The 19,226-nt window shown below is 24.0% G+C and overlaps 5 protein-coding genes across 5 annotated transcripts; 4 read left to right on the top strand and 1 right to left on the bottom strand.

The window, feature by feature from the left end:
• Positions 1 to 2,023: 2,023 nt before the first annotated feature.
• On the top strand, positions 2,024 to 4,693 carry MKS88_004076 (uncharacterized protein; the record flags this gene model as incomplete). Its single annotated transcript, XM_067217223.1, has 1 exon — positions 2,024 to 4,693. The coding sequence occupies one exon, from the start codon at positions 2,024 to 2,026 to the stop codon at positions 4,691 to 4,693; it is 2,670 nt and encodes an 889-aa protein (XP_067071673.1).
• A 23-nt stretch (positions 4,694 to 4,716) lies between these two features.
• On the top strand, positions 4,717 to 6,858 carry MKS88_004075 (uncharacterized protein; the record flags this gene model as incomplete). Its single annotated transcript, XM_067217222.1, has 1 exon — positions 4,717 to 6,858. The coding sequence occupies one exon, from the start codon at positions 4,717 to 4,719 to the stop codon at positions 6,856 to 6,858; it is 2,142 nt and encodes a 713-aa protein (XP_067071672.1).
• A 1,000-nt stretch (positions 6,859 to 7,858) lies between these two features.
• MKS88_004074 (uncharacterized protein) lies at positions 7,859 to 9,106 on the bottom strand (the record flags this gene model as incomplete). Its single annotated transcript, XM_067217220.1, has 1 exon — positions 7,859 to 9,106. One exon carries the CDS (start codon positions 9,104 to 9,106, stop codon positions 7,859 to 7,861), a length of 1,248 nt encoding a protein of 415 aa, XP_067071671.1.
• Positions 9,107 to 12,361: 3,255 nt separating this feature from the next.
• Positions 12,362 to 13,889, top strand: MKS88_004073 (uncharacterized protein; the record flags this gene model as incomplete). Its single annotated transcript, XM_067217219.1, has 3 exons — positions 12,362 to 12,401; positions 12,678 to 12,946; positions 13,602 to 13,889. The coding sequence occupies 3 exons, from the start codon at positions 12,362 to 12,364 to the stop codon at positions 13,887 to 13,889; spliced, it is 597 nt and encodes a 198-aa protein (XP_067071670.1).
• A 2,092-nt stretch (positions 13,890 to 15,981) lies between these two features.
• Positions 15,982 to 17,487, top strand: MKS88_004072 (glycerol kinase; the record flags this gene model as incomplete). The annotated part of the gene is made up of 1 exon (XM_067217218.1): positions 15,982 to 17,487. The coding sequence occupies one exon, from the start codon at positions 15,982 to 15,984 to the stop codon at positions 17,485 to 17,487; it is 1,506 nt and encodes a 501-aa protein (XP_067071669.1).
• Positions 17,488 to 19,226: the final 1,739 nt, after the last annotated feature.

Genomic DNA, 19,226 nt, shown 5'->3' with positions numbered 1-19,226 from the left:
TTTTCTTCTGTTTTGTTTTGCTTCTATTTTTGTAAACAAAAATGGTTAATATAAACTCGTCTGTATTTTCATTCTATGGGGTGGTTTTGTTTTGTGCTTCTTTCCTATAGTATTCTTAAAATGAACAAGGAAAGGATTTATATAAATGGTCTATTTGTAAAAAAGGAAAACTCATAAAAGGGGCATATTTGGAACAATATTTTTTTATATTTAATTGCATGGTAGATTTTGGAGCAATAAATTATTTTCTGTTGTGCGAATAATGTGAGGGTTTATGTGTGAGTACTACTATATATTGTGTAAAATTTAATATGCATTTGTAAAAGAATAGATACGCATATATTTAAAAAAAAAAAAAAAAAAAAAAAAAGAAAAAAAAAAAGTACAATTTCGCATATATACGTATGCCCAAATAAATAGGTAATTTTATATATATACTTGTAAAGTGTATTTTGTCCCTTAAACTTTAGTAAATTCTATGCGAAATATGGAAATACAAAAATGGAGGTAGGTTCAGATATATGATAATGTTCTATATTATTTTAATTTTTAGCTAGTACTCTCTTCATGCTTTGTCATACTGAGTGCCCAAAAAATATAGCGTGCTCTTTATTTATTTATTTTTTTTTTTTGTTACATGTTGACAGGAAGAAAGAAGTAAAAATAAAGATATTAAAAAAATTTAATCTCAATTTAAAGATTACGCGTACGTATGTATGTATTATACGAACATACTGAATTTATTTTTTTTTTAAATTTAAGCATACTTGCTGTTTTTTCATAAAAAATTATCATATTTTTAAACCAGCATATGAGAAAGAAAACTCTTGGCGAATATGAGCCTAAGGAGAGCTTGTTTTTTTTTTTTTTTTTTTTTTTTTTTTTTTAAATTATACATGTTTAATACGTTTTAAGTAAAGTATTCGTAATATAATGATGACATGTTTCTTATTTTAAGTGAATATTGTTAATTTATATTATACAGTACGGAATACATTGCATAAATACAGACCTACCTATATATATACATATATAAGCATATATATATGTATAGATTAACATATACAATGCTATTTTACGGGTGGGGCTAAAGACATATGCATAAAGGTGTACCATATTTAAATGGAAAAAAGGAAAACAAAAAATATTAACCAAAAATGCCTAAAAAAAAATAAAAGAGTGAAAAAAGAAATGTAAAAAAGTGGATAAAATATATTTTTTCTTATTAAATTAGTTTCTTAGCTTTTTATTATTATATTATGACGCTGAGAACGTTTTGTTCTCACCCCATTGCTTAATAAATGCGAGCACTTAAAAATTTTGGACCCTTTAATAATAGTATATTATTTGTTGAGAGGTGAAGTGGTTATTTAAGAGTGCATATGCGTTGTAAATTGTGAATTGTAATTTGTATATATACATATATATATATATATATGTATATATATATATATATATACATATATTTTTTTTTTTCTGTATTCTTCATTGATGCATTAATTCATAGCAATAACGCTGATACGTTTTTCCGCATTTTTCAACCCTTTACATTTTTTATATTTTAATATAAGTCCCCCCTCCCCCCCGTTTTATGTTTTTATCTTTTCCAATTTTACTATAATGAACTTAGAAGAGAGTTTCCTTTACATGTGTATACATATATAGATGTCAATGTTTTTACGTGTGAGGAGCACATTTTAATTTCATGCATTTGATAGATATATGTGGGTATACGTAAGCGCATATATAAATATAAGCATAAAGAGAATGATTATGGTTGACCTAATGTAGTACCTGATATTTTGTTCGACACTTCACGCGTGTATACATGTATACGTACATGCATACATATATACATACGTACATATATACATACATACGTTGATGGATACATATATACATGCAAACACGCAAAAGAGCATAATCTTATTATCACATAATATACTCTAATTTCCACGTACGTACGTGTGTCCGCTTTTTCGAATAATCGAAACCATGAGCGTATTTTTAAAAGCCTGTTAAAATGAACCTTTTTTTTTTACTATGTTTTTCATTCCCTTTTTTTTTAAATTCAAAAATAAAATGCATTTATTCATATTCTTTTACAACGGAGAGCAGCTGTTTTAAAAATGTGTGGAAGAAGTTGAAGGGATTGTTTGTAGACAAGGAAGTGGAGAAGGAAAGGAACATAATAACGTATAATTTTATAAAGCACAATAGTTATAGCAGTAGCCGTTATCGTAGTAGTGATTATCGTAGTAGTGATTTTAGCAGTAGTGAATATAGCAGTAATGATTATAGAAGTAGTGATTATAGAAGTAGTGATAGTCATAATGAAAAGTATTACCTAGATGGTAAAGGTAAATGGGGGAGAATAGGATTCGAAGTAAGGCACGTAAATCGGTTAATTTATATTAACAATTTTAAAACGTACATATTAAGTGCATACATTCCGTATATCTATATGAGTGTTAGAGATATCTATATCGTTTTAAAAAAAATAAAAGAATTAAATTTCAATACAGTGTACACTTTTTTATTCTGGCCAGAAAATGAATATTTAGAAGACCATTATGATATTAGTAATTCTAAACTTTTCTATTTATTAAATTTTTGTGCGTCTAATGGACTGTTTGTTATATTAGATATAGGACCATTTATAAACAACATTTACAATTCTAATATACCTCCGTACGTTTTATTTAATAAAAAAGTTAATGATTATATTAATAATATATATATCAAAAAGAGAAAAAAAAAAATTAAAGAATATTTCCCATGCAACTTGTGGAAAGAGAGAACAAAATTATCTTTAAATGATTTTTTGAACAATATGAAAAGACAAAACTTAGAGAGAGTAATAGATAAAAAGAAAATTTTATATAGTAAAGGAGAATACTCATACAATAACATTTACAGCTTATATTATTTTCAAAGGGTTATAAAATGGTTTAACTACATTTTACCAAAGTTAAAAAAATATACGAATATAAATAATGGGCCAGTTATTTATATCAATATAGACAAAACGTTTGATAACTATTATATGTATATTATAATTGATTTGAAGAGAAAGGGGTATTTTCAAAATATTTGCAACTTGGAAAATTATTACAATAATTCTGAGTCTTCTTCCACCTCATCCCATTCATCCACCTCATCCTATTCATCCACATCATCCATTTCTCCCTCTTCTCTTTTAACATGTGTAGTGAATTTTTTTAAAAGAATAAGAAGAAGTTATATATTAACGGTAGGCTATTTTTTATACGTACGATTTAATAGATATATTAGAGCTATTAATGAATATGAATTAGGGTTAATATACGTTAACGAAATTAACAAATTAGTTCAAAAACATTTCAGTAAAATAAATATATTAACAACAAATTATCCTTATATTAAGGATGACTTCATTAATTCTTATGCAGGTAATAACTGTTATAATCATTTTTTAAATAATAATTGGTTTGATAATGAATGCATAAAATTAAACAAACCTTGCATATGGTCTCAAGTTTGGACAGGTGCAAAATATAGCATACATAATGTTAACTCCATAAATACTTTCAGGACAAAATTTACGGATCCAACTACCTACGAGTTGGCAGCATGGTCATCAATGGAAGCACCATCATCCGTGGATACATTGGACCCCATATCATCACGTGTTGTTAGTGAATCTACGAATGAAAGAGATAAACATGTAAAACCAGATGGGGGCAAAGTTCAGAGTGAAGAGAAAAAAGTTAGTGAGCCCTTCAATACATTATGTAAGGATGATAAGGAGAGAAAACGTCCGATGGATGTTATCAACAATCATACGGATGGGGTACAAATCGAGTCGGAGGAAAGAGAGGAAGAAGAGGAAGAGGAAGGAGTGCATGCTGATAGTGATAGTAATGGTCAGGAGGGTCATAAGACAGATAATAAACGGGAAAAAGTGATATCAAACAAATCGGGAAAAGTAGGCAACGTAGACAAAGTAGGAGAAATAAGTGTTGGCCTAAAAAAGGCGAAGAGTTCTTATAATAATTATATAGGACATATCCGGAACTTCAAAGATTTAACATTCAACATTTTAATATTTTTAGCGAAAGGTGGTGTGTTCATAAACATCTTCCCCTTTTATAGTGGGAGTAATATAAATAACACACACATTTATTTAGAACATTATAGCAAAGAAACAGGTCAACCGTTGGATGTATATTTTAATCAAAAAGAACCTTTATATTCTCATATTAAAAAAATTTTTAAATTTCTTTATAAATATGGTCATTATTTATTAAAATATGAACATTATGTGAGTCATATAAAAATCTCAGCAAATATAGAAATGTATGATTATGATGTTATTAAAATAATTTGTAATCATAATATTAAAGGAAGTAGTTTTGTTAAAATTGGTCATATCAATTATAATATTAACAGTTTTAGCTGTATTATATATAATGAATATAAGAAAAAAGTAATTTATGATACATCTTTTAATTATAATTATGAATTTTCCTACATAAATAAAAAGGAATCCTATGCTCCTATTGACAAATATTTATATTCGTTTGATGTTGTAAATGCAGGACCTTTAATGTGCTTAAGAGAAGAAGACGAGCATGAAAATGAGAAAGAGGATGATGATAATGAGGGAAAAAAAAAAAAAAAAAAAAAAAAAATTATGGAAAAACTAGTTTAATGTCAAAAAATATTATTAAGCATATGAACATTTTTCCGAATTTTTTTCCAAATAATCATTTACATTCAGTTTACGAAATAAATGTGCTAAATCATTTTTATGTAACCTTAGATATTTCAAAATTTCATTGGTACATAATATCATTGAAGGATAAAGTGAACTATGTGAAATTATTCCTGAGTAATTATAGCTTATATGTATATGTATTTGCCGACAATAATTTTATATATGCAGGATTTAATGAGTATAAATATGTTGAAATAGTAAATGCTAAAAATATTTATATAATTTGTGCTAATTTAGGTTTGGGTTTTCCTAACCAAGATATTCGAACGGATTTTCTCCATCACATCAATTTAAATCAATTAAAAAATGATTATCATTTTTTTAATAATGAAAACAGCCATAATAACATGAAAAAAAAGAATGAAAATTCTAAGTCGACTGGGCAAAGAGGCAACAGTGGCTTGAATGCGCAGAAACACGAACACACACACACACACACAGAAATACATACACACACAGAAATACATACACACAGAGATATACACATAAACACACGAGCACAGAATGAGAAGTGGAAAAAAAAAGAAAAAAAAAAGAACAATATCATGAACAGTTCAGGTGAAAATCCAAAAATAAATGAAAAAAGAAAAAATGAAAATAACGGAGTTGTGAATAATGAAAAAAGTGAAAACGGGAAAGAAGTCGAACCAGAAGTAGAACTGAATGTGGAGACGCAAGAAGATGGTGGGAAGGACTGGGGAAAAAATTTAAGCAAGGATAATAAAAATAAGAAGAATGATAACAATATATTTGCGGATTTGATATATGGCATGAATGATACTTCAAAAATATGTGCGAATGAAAACTGTGGTGGTGGTATGTTTGATGAAAATGAACAAAGCATGCATAATTATTATGAGAATGAAAGTACAAACACGTATATATATATTGTTACGAGAAATGATTATGATATATATAACTGTGTTGGTGTAAGTGGAGAAATAATAAAGAATGAGAAAAATTTAGATATATATAAAAAGATGTATAATATGGTTGATTATAGTTTTATTAAATTTTATTTAAAGAATAAAACATTCAATTCTTTTGAGAAGAGTAAGGCAAGTAAAAATGGTTCACAAAAAAATACTGGAAATAGTAAGGATATTCAAATAAACGTCGAAAGCAAGGGTAAAAATGTTCATCAGGAAGAAAATAACAAAAATAGTAGGGTTACCAATAAATGTAATACTAACAATATGGATTACAAAATTTTAGGTTATAATAATATCATTTCTGAATCTCCATTGTCCAATAAAAAAAATGAAATGAAAAATATTACGAAAGCATTTTTAAAAATGTGTAAATCAAGTTTTTTTTTTTCCTTTTTTTTTAATAAAATAAAATATTATTGTAAAACTGGTATATTTAAATATTTAAATAGATTTAGTAAGGTAAATAAAAATACCATAAATTTACCCCTAACTTGGTATACTTTATTATTTTTTATTAAAAATGTCGATTTTATAAGATCTAAATACTCTTTAAAATTATCTGCTTATGATATCGAAACAAATAAAATAGATGGACTATTTAGAGGGTTTGTTTATATTAATAATCATATATTAGGCAGTTTTTGGATAACGGACGATAGAGAAAGCTATGAAAATGAAATAAATGAAGAAATAAAATTTGAAAAAATAAAAAAAAGAAAAAAAGGAAAAAAGAAATTTTTAAATAATGAAAATTTGGTTAATATACCGTTAACAAGATATATGAGAATACCAACAGACTGGTTAGTTGAAGGAACAAATGTTGTCATAATTTTTGATGAATATGGAGGTAATCCATACAAAGTAGAAATAGTTAGGGAAGTGTTACATGGTGGTGTATATAGTTTAACTAAGAAAGAGAAATATGTTAATTGGCTTTTATTTCTTTTTATTTTATGTTTTATTATTTTTATTACTTACTTTTTTTTTAAGGCATTACATAATCACTTTAAGACTAAGGAAGAAAAGGAGAAAAACAAACAAAATTACCAAAATATTATTGAAAATATTATAACACATAATATTTATGTAAGTAGTTCATACGATGATGCTACTGAAGATACGAATACTGAAAATATTCAAAATGTAAGCGACTTTTTGGAATCATAATTTTTTTCTTTTGTTATTAATTTTTTTTTTTTTTTTTTTGATGTTTTTTGTTATTTTAATATTTGTGCAGGACAGTTATTGTAGGTGGCAACTTTGCCTTTATTTTGAAGATAATTCATTTTTACGTTTTTTTAAAAAAACAAAAAATTATTTGTCATTTGTGCTTTTATTTTTTAAGTTTTCATCCTTTTTTTTTTTTTTTTTTGAATGCAAAACGATTTAATGAGAGAATACATAAATATTTATTTTATATTTCAATGTTAGCATAGTATGCCATATGAAATAGCATATGTTTGTGTGTTAGCACGCATGCTTTAATTTGACATATTTTACGTAATTTTTTATCTATCATATTTTTTCATTACCAAATATGTACTTTTATTATTTTATTTTTTTTGTTATCTTATAAATGAAATGTAATCAATGCTCTTTTTTTATTTTTTTAAATTGTATCCATATACTTAATTTTCAGTAGTCTGTCTTACTTCTTTTGAGATATTAAATATGCGAAAAATTCGCATTATTCTTTTGGGATTTTATATGTATATATATATATATATATATATATATATATATATTATATATAATATATTTATTAATATATATATATACATTTTACATGAATTAGGAAATATATATTTGTCTGCGTATAAGCTTTTTTTCTGATAAATATTTTATATATTATTTGTTAATTATTTAAAACCAGTTTGTGCTTAATATTTTTTTAAGATACTACAAAGATAATAAAAAAAAAAAAATAATAGTAGAAAGGAAGAAATAAAAATGATAAAAAAATTAAAAACAAGTTTGTTTATATTAAAAGGATATACTAAAGGTACAAAAACAAAAGTAAGTCTTATAAAAATTAAATAAAATACGAAAAAAAAAAAAAAAAAAAAAGGGTTTGTTTATATAAGAAAATAATATTAAAGACAAATATGCCACGTATAAAGGAATTTTGAAAGAATGACTTGGTTTTATAAATTATGATATTATGAAATTATATCTTGTCGTTACTTACATTCCCATGTGGATATTGTCTTTTAATTATGCAATCAGTAAAGAAATATATGATAAAATTGAAAAAGAATGGTACTATAATCATTACTACTAGAAGTTTATATCGCATATCACTAATATGTGCTACTGAATGTAGGACAAGTATATTAAAGATTGGTGAAAAAAGAAAAAAAAGAAGTAATGATATACTTTTTGCCGTTAAAATTACAGATATCCATAAAAGTACACTTTGAAATAAATTCAAGTCTATATATTTCTCTTCAAAGTGTTTGGGCATATCTGAATTTTTATTTTCATATATAATTATTTCATCTTCATTAAATTGCATATTTTCATTTAATTCTATATGGACATCTTCATCTTGGAGTTCATCCGTTAGCAATTTCAGTTCATTTTTATAATCTTCATAATTTCCACCACCATATTTCTCATATTTATCATGTCCACCATATTTTTCATCATATTCTACGTGTTGTCTTGAAACCTTATCATCTGCTTGTTCTGCGTGTCCTGCCTCGTCATATGTAGTACAATTATGAACAATATTATCAGTGTTAAAAATGTAGTTTTCCTTAAATATTTTATTTTCATATACTTCCTTATTATTATTATTATTATCTTTACCTTTTTCATTTTTTGAATTATTTGAGCTGAAGGTGCTACTATTTTCTTCTCTTACATACTCCTTTAAATTAGATGAATATGTTCCAATAAATAGTACACGGTTATTCCTGTTGTCATCATTACTATTACTCTTATTATCATCATATTTCTGTACGTTATTATTGTTTGCAAATTTTACAAAAGAAGAATAATGCGATAGTGCATCAACGGGCTTATAAACAGATAAGCTGGAATTATTATATAAATATTCCTTTCTAAATTTCAAGAATTTAAATAATGAAAATATTTTATATTCCAAATATAAACCTACGCTTGCATCAATTATAATCTGAATAAAATATATAGAACACTCATCCATATCAATTTTGCTTATATATGATAAAATATGATATTGAAAAATAAATATACATAAAAATATATTAACAAAATGAAGTGTTGTTGATCCACATAATATAACAATTACATCTTTTATGAATTTGACAAATGTTCTTCTAGGTTTCTCCAAAATAAATTTAGTTAGTAATATACTCAATGACACAAACCCAATAATAACCTGAACAACTACACCAAATTCTCCTGGTAATATATAACATTGCTCGTTCATATTTTTAACTTGTAAATATTTTCCTGTTTTTCCTTTTAGTATTACTGATTATATTCTGTGTCAAGACATATCTATTTAAAGCACAATATATGATTACAAAAACTAATTCATATTTACATTTTAAATCAAATAAGTACTTACACAAAACTTCTCCTTTTAAAATATAAATTTAATAGTAAAATGAGTTTTTCATCAATATTTCATTTTTTATACCGTGCAGGAGGATGGCTTTAACTTAATAGCTAATGATCTTCATTTTATTGCTTCAGCGGTTTTATGTAATTTTACTCCTTTAAAACAGGCAGATAAAAAAATATGTATATATTTACATTTACGATATAAGTAAATGAAACTAAAAAAATATACTTTCAAATAATGACTGATGGACGCGATAGCATGGTATAAAAATATTAACATTTATGTTTTAAAATTAACTCAAAAAAAAAAAAAAAAAAAAAAAAAAAAAAAATTATGAACATGTAATATATTTTTTTTTTTTTCTTCTTTTGATAATAGCAAATAAATAATATAAGCAAGTACAAAGTTAATATAAATTACTAAATTACTTTTTAACTATCTTGATATGCATTTTTCTTTTCATAGGAATTTACATGCTATTAATTGAAACATATCCAAAGAAGGAAAAAAATAAGTACACATGTTTTACAATTAAACATGTAAATGGACGCACAAGTAAATACGCTAAAAATTGCGCAAATAAACAAACAAATGGGCAAACAAAAAACGTAAATGGACAAACAAAAAACGTAAATGGACAAACAAAAAACGTAAATGGACAAACGAAAAACGTAAATGGACAAGTAAACACACAAACGGATAAATATATACATAAATGAACATAAACAAATACACAAATATTTATATAAATATATATATATATACATAAATAGACTTGCCTTTTTATATAGTATAATTATTAGATGAAAACAGAAAAAGCGAGGAAAAAGGTTTTACAACAGTATTTTGAGTTTAAGATTTAATTTGTAAACATGCAACTACAAAAAAAAATAAAAAATAAAATAATTACATATATAATACATATTTATACATATACACTACCATATTTTCATGTCAAATAATGCAAAAGTACAAATGGCACTTATGCTTTTCTCGTTTTTCCTTTTTTTGTACATAATTGAAGAGAAACTCGCGTTTAATTAATTTTTTTTTTCAAGAAGCAAATAACAACTACATCCAAATTTGACTATTAAAAAAATTGTCCATACAATAAATATACTCATAAATTTTTATGTATAGTACGGATTAAATATTGTACAATCTTTTCATACACATGATATTCATTAATGTGCAAGATAAATCATTCAATTCATATTATAAATAACGAGATTTCATTTTTTAAGAGTAGAACATTTAAATATATTTATCCTGTTGAAGTTAAATGTTGAAGTTAAATAATACATTAAAGTTTTCATAATTATATTTTTGAACAGTGAGAGCTCACACACACATTTATAATGTTTTTTTGAACATTTTTTTCGTTTTTTCTCATGAGTTTAGGTGGTACTTGAATGATGACATATTATATTTAGAGAATATACATATGAATTAAACATGAATAAAAAGAAATAATTTTCTTAATTGAATTTATAAATAAATTATATATCATATGAAGATTTTTTTTTTTTTCATGCTATGGCTACTTATTAAAAAAGAAAAAAAAAAGAGCTACATAAAAAGGCTAGCTTGCTGTAGGTCCGTCTGTGTAATATCATGGCATGAAGAGAATGATTTTTCATTATATAATAATTTATAGAACTGTATTATTTTTTTAGCATATATTAATATATAACACAAAACAGTTATTCGTTTAATATAATTCATTTTTATTTTATGTATATATTAATACTGCTTTCTTATGAATATTGTTTTTATGATGAATAACACAGTTCTTTACTATCCTTTAAAATGTTAATAACTTATTAATATTTTCATAACTTGTTAAGGTTTAACATTTAAAAATTTTTAAGATTTCGTTCCATAAAAAATGATGTATCTGATGGTCATAGCTATTCTTTCTTTTAGGTTAAATAGAAAATACTAAATTTAATTACATTTCTTTCTGTTTGTGGATAACGCAAGTTTATGCACTATAAATAAAAATTTGGAGTCTCTTTTCAAAAGAATTTCCAATAACAATTATGATATATATATATATATATATATATAAATATACGTTTATGTAAATGTATACTGTGTATATATGTATTAGGTAAAATAACTAAGTATACTTAAAAAGTTTATTCTTGAATAATCGAGCGAAATACTACTTTTTATTAACAAAAAAAAAGCTTATTTTATTTATATTTAAAAAATAATTAAACAATAAAGTGTTATTTAATACACTGCCTCCTTTTTAATCCTTTATTATTTTTTTTAAATATTTTTATTCATTTTAAATGCTCAAAAGAAATTTATATATGTAAAACATATCTATTGTTAATAAAGGAAAATGGTTCGGTAGAAATTATGTGTACATATAACGTATCTAAGGAACTCATAGAAAAGAAATTATGTTACATATTTTTACTATTATATAAGTGTTAACAATTTATTTTTATTTTTAAATGTATGCTAAAAAGAAAAAGTGATTAAATCTTTATACAAATAATGAAAAAAAAAATGAATAATACCAATAGCCATTTCACAAGCACTTTGCTCTCCTTAAAGAAAGGGTTGAGGAATATATAAGAAAAAAAAAAAAAAAAGTATAAAAAATACATGTATAAAGTGGCTATATATGCACTAAAATAAAGAATAATATAATATTATGACCTTTCTTATATAAATAAAAATAAAATTATATAAAATTTTTTGCTTGATCAACATGATAATTATAAATATAGCAGTTGACACATGAATAATGTAGCTAATATATTGACATGTTTAACAAATAATAATAAATGTGTCATAATAAATAAATATATATATATATATATATATATATATATATATATATATATATATATATATATATATATATATATATGTATGTACATGTATATAAACGTAATTATGGTAATGGTATTAATTTTATGTTTGAATTAAAACAATATATTTTTTATTTCTAAAATTTTTATATATGAATATAAAATGATTTTTTCTATTAATTGAAAGGAAGTTTTGCTTTATGGTTATTTTTTCTTAGTAAGCTTTTAAAAAACGTATATTTTATTCTTGTAACACTTTTTCTTTTTTTTTATAACTTTTTATGAAATGGTTAAATATGCGAAGAAGTTAAGGGATCCAGGGAAATGTAATGAAAAGGAATCATTAGAAGTGCTTCAATTTTTTTTTGCATATGAATATTCCCATCATCATAATTTAGGATATATTTATTGAATATATTTATGAAATATGCATATATATATATATATATATATATATATATATTTTAACATTACAGATAAATTTAATTTATATAGTGGTGCCACATTCACATGATACATATCAACTGTAGTATATTGCATTATATGACATTTCAAATATTTATTATCTTAAATCATTTTCTCCTTTTTTTTTTTTTTTTTAGGTGCAAAAGGCGCAGGTATGGATTTGAGAGTCCATTTTAAAAACACGTATGAAACAGCTAGAGCTATAAGAAGAATGAAATTGTTAGAGGCCAAAAAATATTTAAATGATGTTATTGAAAAAAAAAGGTGTGTTCCCTTCCGTAGATATAATGGAGGTGTTGGAAGAACAAATCAGGCAAAAGAATTTAATCACACTCAAGGAAGATGGCCCGCGAAATCGTGTAAATTTCTTTTAAATGTTCTTGACAATGTGCAGGCAAACGCAGAGGTATCTTAAAAATTTACACCACGTGAAAAAAAAACTTAACAAAAAATAAATTTTTATTATTTTTTATTTTAATGATGAAAAGATGACGAGTATGAAAAAATGAAGATTATTTATTATTATTTTTAAAAACATGTTTTATGTATTTAATAATAGTTAGTAAATGTATTCTTCATTTTTCAAGCATGATTATGTGAGGCATTTGTCTGAAAAAATAGAAATAATAAAAATTACATTTTTTGATTTATACAAACATATTCTTATTTTACGGAATTAATATATATATATATATATGTGTGTATATATGTGTATATATATGTGTATATATATGTGTATATATACATATGTACTTTTTTTGTGTTTGCAAAAAAAGAAGAAATGTGGAAAATAAAAGGGGAAAATATTTCTCGTGTTATTTCCATTTATTTTATAACAAAATACAACGTGTATATTTTGTTAGATTATTTGTATACTTAGTGTATAGCAAATTTTCGCGTACATATACCTATTTGCTTATATATTATTATATGCATATGTTGCATATATATGTATACACATATGTATATCTATGCTAATGAACACTTTTTTTTATATTTGTAATTTGAAAAAATAGGAATATCTCTTATAATTTTAATTTTTTTATCTTTTTTCTGAACAGGCAAGGAATTTGGAAGTTGGAAAATTAAAACTAATTCATATAATGGTTAATAGAGCTCGTCAAGGAAGAAGAAGAACATTTAAAGCGCATGGAAGAATTAACCCATTTATGTCTTCTCCTTGTCATATTCAAATTATTGCAAAAGAAATAACAAGACCTGCTAAGAAATCTCTTTTGACAAATGCAGAAAAACAGAAACTGTTACCATTTAAAATTACATTAAAAAAATTAATAAAACTAGATATATCTAAGAAAAAAACTATGAAAAAAAAGATAAAAAAAAAGTAACTGAATAATTTTATAATTTTTTTTTTTTTCTTTTTTCATTCTTAAAAATGGTAAATATAAACAGAAAAAAAGATACTGTGGAAACATATATATATTTTTTAAGAATATAAAAACTGCTAATAAATGTAGTATACGTATATAATATATATATATATATATATATATATACTTCTACATATTTTAATGAAATAAAGTTATGTTTGAACATAACATATAAAAAAGTTATATAGTAATATCACTTTTAAACATACAACAGCACGAAACATATGGCAGCAAGCCGCATGTTTTGCGTTTAGAAAGTTTTAATTTTTGCACCTTTTTACAAAAGTGTTATCCTTACATAACAAAAAAAAGAAAAGAAAAGAAAAGAAAAACAAATAAACAAAGGAAACATAAACAAATGGAATATATATGCATGTATGTATGTTTACGTACAAATAAAAAGATGAACCGTTTGGTAGTATGTGACCATTTGGACATATTTGAGAAAAAGTATAAATTTTATTTGATATTTTACAGCTTATGTTTTTATATCTTTTTATTAATAATAGTAATATTAAAAGATTATAAAAAATTAAAATTTAAAACAAAGAGTACATTATCATTTAGTACACATTTTTTATTAAATTCTTTATTAACAGCTTGAAATCAATTTTTACAAAAAAGGAAAAAAAGGAAAAAAAGGAAAAAATTGTTTAACATTCAAGTGAAATTAAAAGCCGCATTAAAATGTGTACAAAAATAAATAATGTAAATATCTATCCAGCAATTCTTATCTATTGTTTGAAGTTGGAAAAAAAGTGTGAATGAACAAGTCGTTTAAAGTTTAAAAAGTTAGCACAAGGTAATTTATATTTTTAAAGAGCTATATTATGTTATAACAAAAAAATAAAATAAAAAAATGCATATTATATATATTGATATGGTAAAAACTAACAAAATATATTTCCGTGATATGTTAATTTAAAAAAAAAGAGTATAGCGCTTTTTAAACTCTAACTAAATTTTTATATTTTAACAGGTAGGAACATTTATAGTGCATGCTTACCTTTCTTTTTTTTTTTTTTTTTTTTTTTTACATATATTTCATTTGAAATACATTCGTTTTTTACAAAAATAGTCGTAATTAATTAGAATAGAAAATTATTATTTTACAGTATTTACGCGCACATTTCTAATAAATTGTTTATTTTATTTTTAAATATTCTCTAAAAAATAGTAAATGTGAATGCGCTAAATATTCTCCACAATTTTTAAAAATATTTGAGAACATCTCAAAATATTTAAAAATATTTCAACACATTTAACATTTCGAAATATGTAAAAATATTTGAGAACATTTCAGAATATTACAAAATATTTAAAGATATTTTAAAACATTTAAAATTTTACTTTTCATTTAAGGATTATAAAAAGTGTACTAACACATTTATTTTGTAGAAAAATATATATATATTTTTTTTTTATTTAGTATAAGCCGAAAAAGTTACACAAGTATTCTTCTTCTTTTTTATACGTCGTTACATATATATGTGGTACCCCTTTTTTACCTATTAAGTATTACACATTTGTAATATGATGTTTTTGTGTTTACATCAATACATGTGCATGCCTTTGAGATAAATTACGAATTCTGTTGTTGTTTTAGTACAATATTTTTTTTTTCTTTTTTTTTTTTTTTTTTTTTTTTTTTTTTTTTTTTTTTTTTTTTTTTTTTTTTTTTTTTTTTTTTCTTTTTTTTTTATTTGTTTATTATTTTGTTTATTATTTTGTTCATTATTTTGTCCACAAATTTATTCATAAATTTATTCGTTAATTTATTTGTTAAAATATTCGCTAAAATATTCGCTAAAATATTCGCTAAAATATTCGCTAAAATATTCGCTAAAATATTCGCTAAAATATTCGCTTAAATATTCGCTTAAATATTCGCATAAATATTCGCATAAATATTCGCATAAATATTCGCTAAAATATTCATTAATATATATTCCTTAAAATATCCATAAATTTATGTACCAACGTATATCCCCATCTTGTAGAGCATTCATAAGTATACAGTTTAAGTCGATTAATTATTCTTCTTAAAAAAATGAATATAATATTAAGCATAGACCAAAGTACACAGTCTACAAAACTGGTTTTCTTTAATGAAGAATTAAATGTTCTTCACATGAACCAGTTATGTCATCAACAAAAATGTTTAAAACCTGGGTGGTATGAACATGATCCGATGGAAATAATAGAAAATGTATATAAACTAATGAATGAAGGTTTAAAAGTATTAAAGGAGAAACATAAAGATGTAGTTGTAAAGTGCATAGGTATTACGAATCAAAGAGAGACGTTTATAATATGGGATAAGTATACAGGAAAACCATTGCATAATGCACTTGTGTGGTTAGATACCCGTGCAGAAGATATGGTAGTCGAATTTTCTAGAAAATATGATAATGATTATTATCAAAGAAAAACAGGAACATATTTCAATACATACTTTAGTGCCTTTAAAATTTTATGGTTAATCCAAAATAATGCTGAAGTAAAACAAAAAGTAGATAATGGTACAGTTATAATTGGAAATATAAATACTTGGCTTATTTATAATTTGACAAAAGGTAAAATATACACAGATGTTACAAATGCATCTAGAACATTTTTGATGGATATTAATACATTACAATGGGATGAAAAATTATGTAAAATGTTTGGTATTACCAATATGTCTGTATTACCAGAAATAAAAAGTAATTGTTTTGATTTTGGTTTAATCAAATCTGAGAAAGTACCTGATTATTTAAATGTACCAATTACTGGTTGCATAGGTGATCAACAAAGTGCATGTATAGGACAAGCTATATTTAATGAAGGGGAAGCAAAATGTACATATGGAACAGGTGTTTTTTTGTTAATCAATACAGGAGATAAAGTTGTATATTCATCATGTGGGTTAATTACAACAGTTTGTTATAAATTAAATCCAGATGACAAAGCTTGTTATGCTCTTGAAGGTTCAATTGGTTCTGCTGGAGCAGGTGTTTCATGGCTTGTAGAAAATAATCTTATATCCCATCCTAGCGAAGCAAGTGATATTATGGAAAACTGTGAAGATACAGGAGGTGTTATATTTGTTCCTGCTTTTGGAGGCTTATATGCTCCTAGATGGAGGCCTGATGCACGAGCATCTATATCTGGTATGTCATTTAATACAGGAAGAAAACATATTGTTAGATCTTTGTTAGAGGGTATTGTTTTTCAATTAAATGAGATAATATGTTCATTAATATCTGATATGGGTATCGAAATGCTGCATGTTTTAAGGTGCGATGGAGGTATGACTAAAAATAAAGCCTTTATGCAATTTAATTCAGATATAATAAATACTAAAATTGAAGTACCAAAATATGAAGAAGTAACAGCTTTAGGGGCCGCTGTATTGGCTGGTTTAGGCGCAAAAATTTGGAAGGACATAGATTCAGTTAAAAGATTGTTAAAAAATAGCGAATTAACATTTAATTGCACAATGGACAAAAGAAAAAGAGGTAAGAAACTTCTGGAATGGAATCAAGCCGTTGAAAGGTCGTTGCTGCCACTGTAATTTTGTCAAGTTGTTTCTTCATTCTGTTATTTATTTAAATTGTTTATAAATTTTATATTAATTGTTTTCTTTAGAAATTTAAGTTTATTTGTTGTACAACAAAAGAAGTCACGAGTATCCATTTCTTTCGCTCATTCGATCATTCTATCCTTAGTTCATTCCTTCTATCTTTTATTCTTTTTTTTTTTTTCTGTTTGTTAAAATTATTCAAGTTGCGCAATAATTATAACAAGTTACACTAATAAAAAACATTTGCATATATTGATGTTGTTCATGTAATTATCACTTAATAAAAAAAAAAAAAAAGGAAAAAAAGGAAATGGATTTTTCTTTTCATCTATTCAAAATGAACTATTTCGCCGTTCTAAGGTGTATATAACTTTGTGCAGAGTTTTAGTCTTCATTTTTTATAGATGTTCCACAAATAGTTTCGTTGTTTATTTTACACGTTAGTACAGCATTATCCGTGTATGGATCATCTGTATGTACGTAATATATATATATATAAATATATGTTTATATAATTAGTATGTGTTTACTTACATATATACATACTTGTTAATATTAATGTGAATTAACTACAGGGAATTAATAAATTTTGACTCTACGACGATAATTAAATTATTTATGAGAATTTGATCTTAATAAAAAATATTAAGTTACTATTCACTGATAAATTTCATATTTTACAGAATAAAAATGATGGAAACGAATTTAGATATTTAAAATAGTACTCTTTTTACGTGCATTAATATGATTATTTATTAACGAATGCATAATTTATTGTACCCCGTTCTTCAATTTATAACAGATCTTCAGTATATAGTTTAATTAATTAATTTTTTTTATTTAGAGAAGTGTGTGTAAATAATTCGAACATACAACATTTTCAAAATGTGGAATAAGAACCATATGTTTTCCATCAAAAGTGAAAAAGTGAAGTAGTTTTTTTTTCCCTTGTAATAAATATTAATGACCTTTGATGTAATTAAAAAAATCAGGAAATAAGGAAATCAACAAATCAGGAAAATCACGAATATCAAGGAAATCCGGAAAATCTGGGAAAACTATTTGTTTCCGCTGTTTTGACAGTAGAAAAAGGGCTTATTAGTATGAAGAGTTAATGAATAGGAGTACTTAAACAAAAATTAAAAAAACAGTACTGAAAAATTTTTTAAAAATAATTTTTATCTTTTCCCTTTTTAATCTTTACAGGAAAAAATTAATTTTGGTATAAAATCATTGTAGTATTCAATTTACAACAGTGAAAATTCGGGAAATTTGTAAAATCAAAGGTTTACACTAAACGTATATGCATGAATATATAGATAATATATATATGGGGAAGTGCATAATTAGGGGGTATTGCAAATTTTAAATCTGTTCATTATATGTATATATATATATATATATATATATATATATATATATATCATTTACATATTTACAGATTTTCGTTGCACTTGGTTTTATTATGCTATTAAAAAGAGAAAAAAAAATTAGGTAAAAAAAACAAGGGTAAAACAGCTATAACGCGAAAATGATGCAATTTATTTTATTTTGTTTTCTGTTTAAGTTTTATTTGTTTTACTGTGCACACCTATTAATAAACCCTTTTAATTATATTTTTTTACATTTTTTAGCTTTTTATATATTTACTTTTAATAATTTATAATTTTCTACATATATTTCGATTGGTAACAAGAGTTTACCTGCTAATTTGACGTAACCAAAAATTT

This window comes from Plasmodium brasilianum, chromosome 12 (assembly GCF_023973825.1).
Source record: "Plasmodium brasilianum strain Bolivian I chromosome 12, whole genome shotgun sequence".
NCBI classification, from domain to species: domain Eukaryota; phylum Apicomplexa; class Aconoidasida; order Haemosporida; family Plasmodiidae; genus Plasmodium; species Plasmodium brasilianum.
Note: the sequence above shows the minus strand (reverse complement) of the source record. Positions and strands in the feature narration are given on the sequence as shown.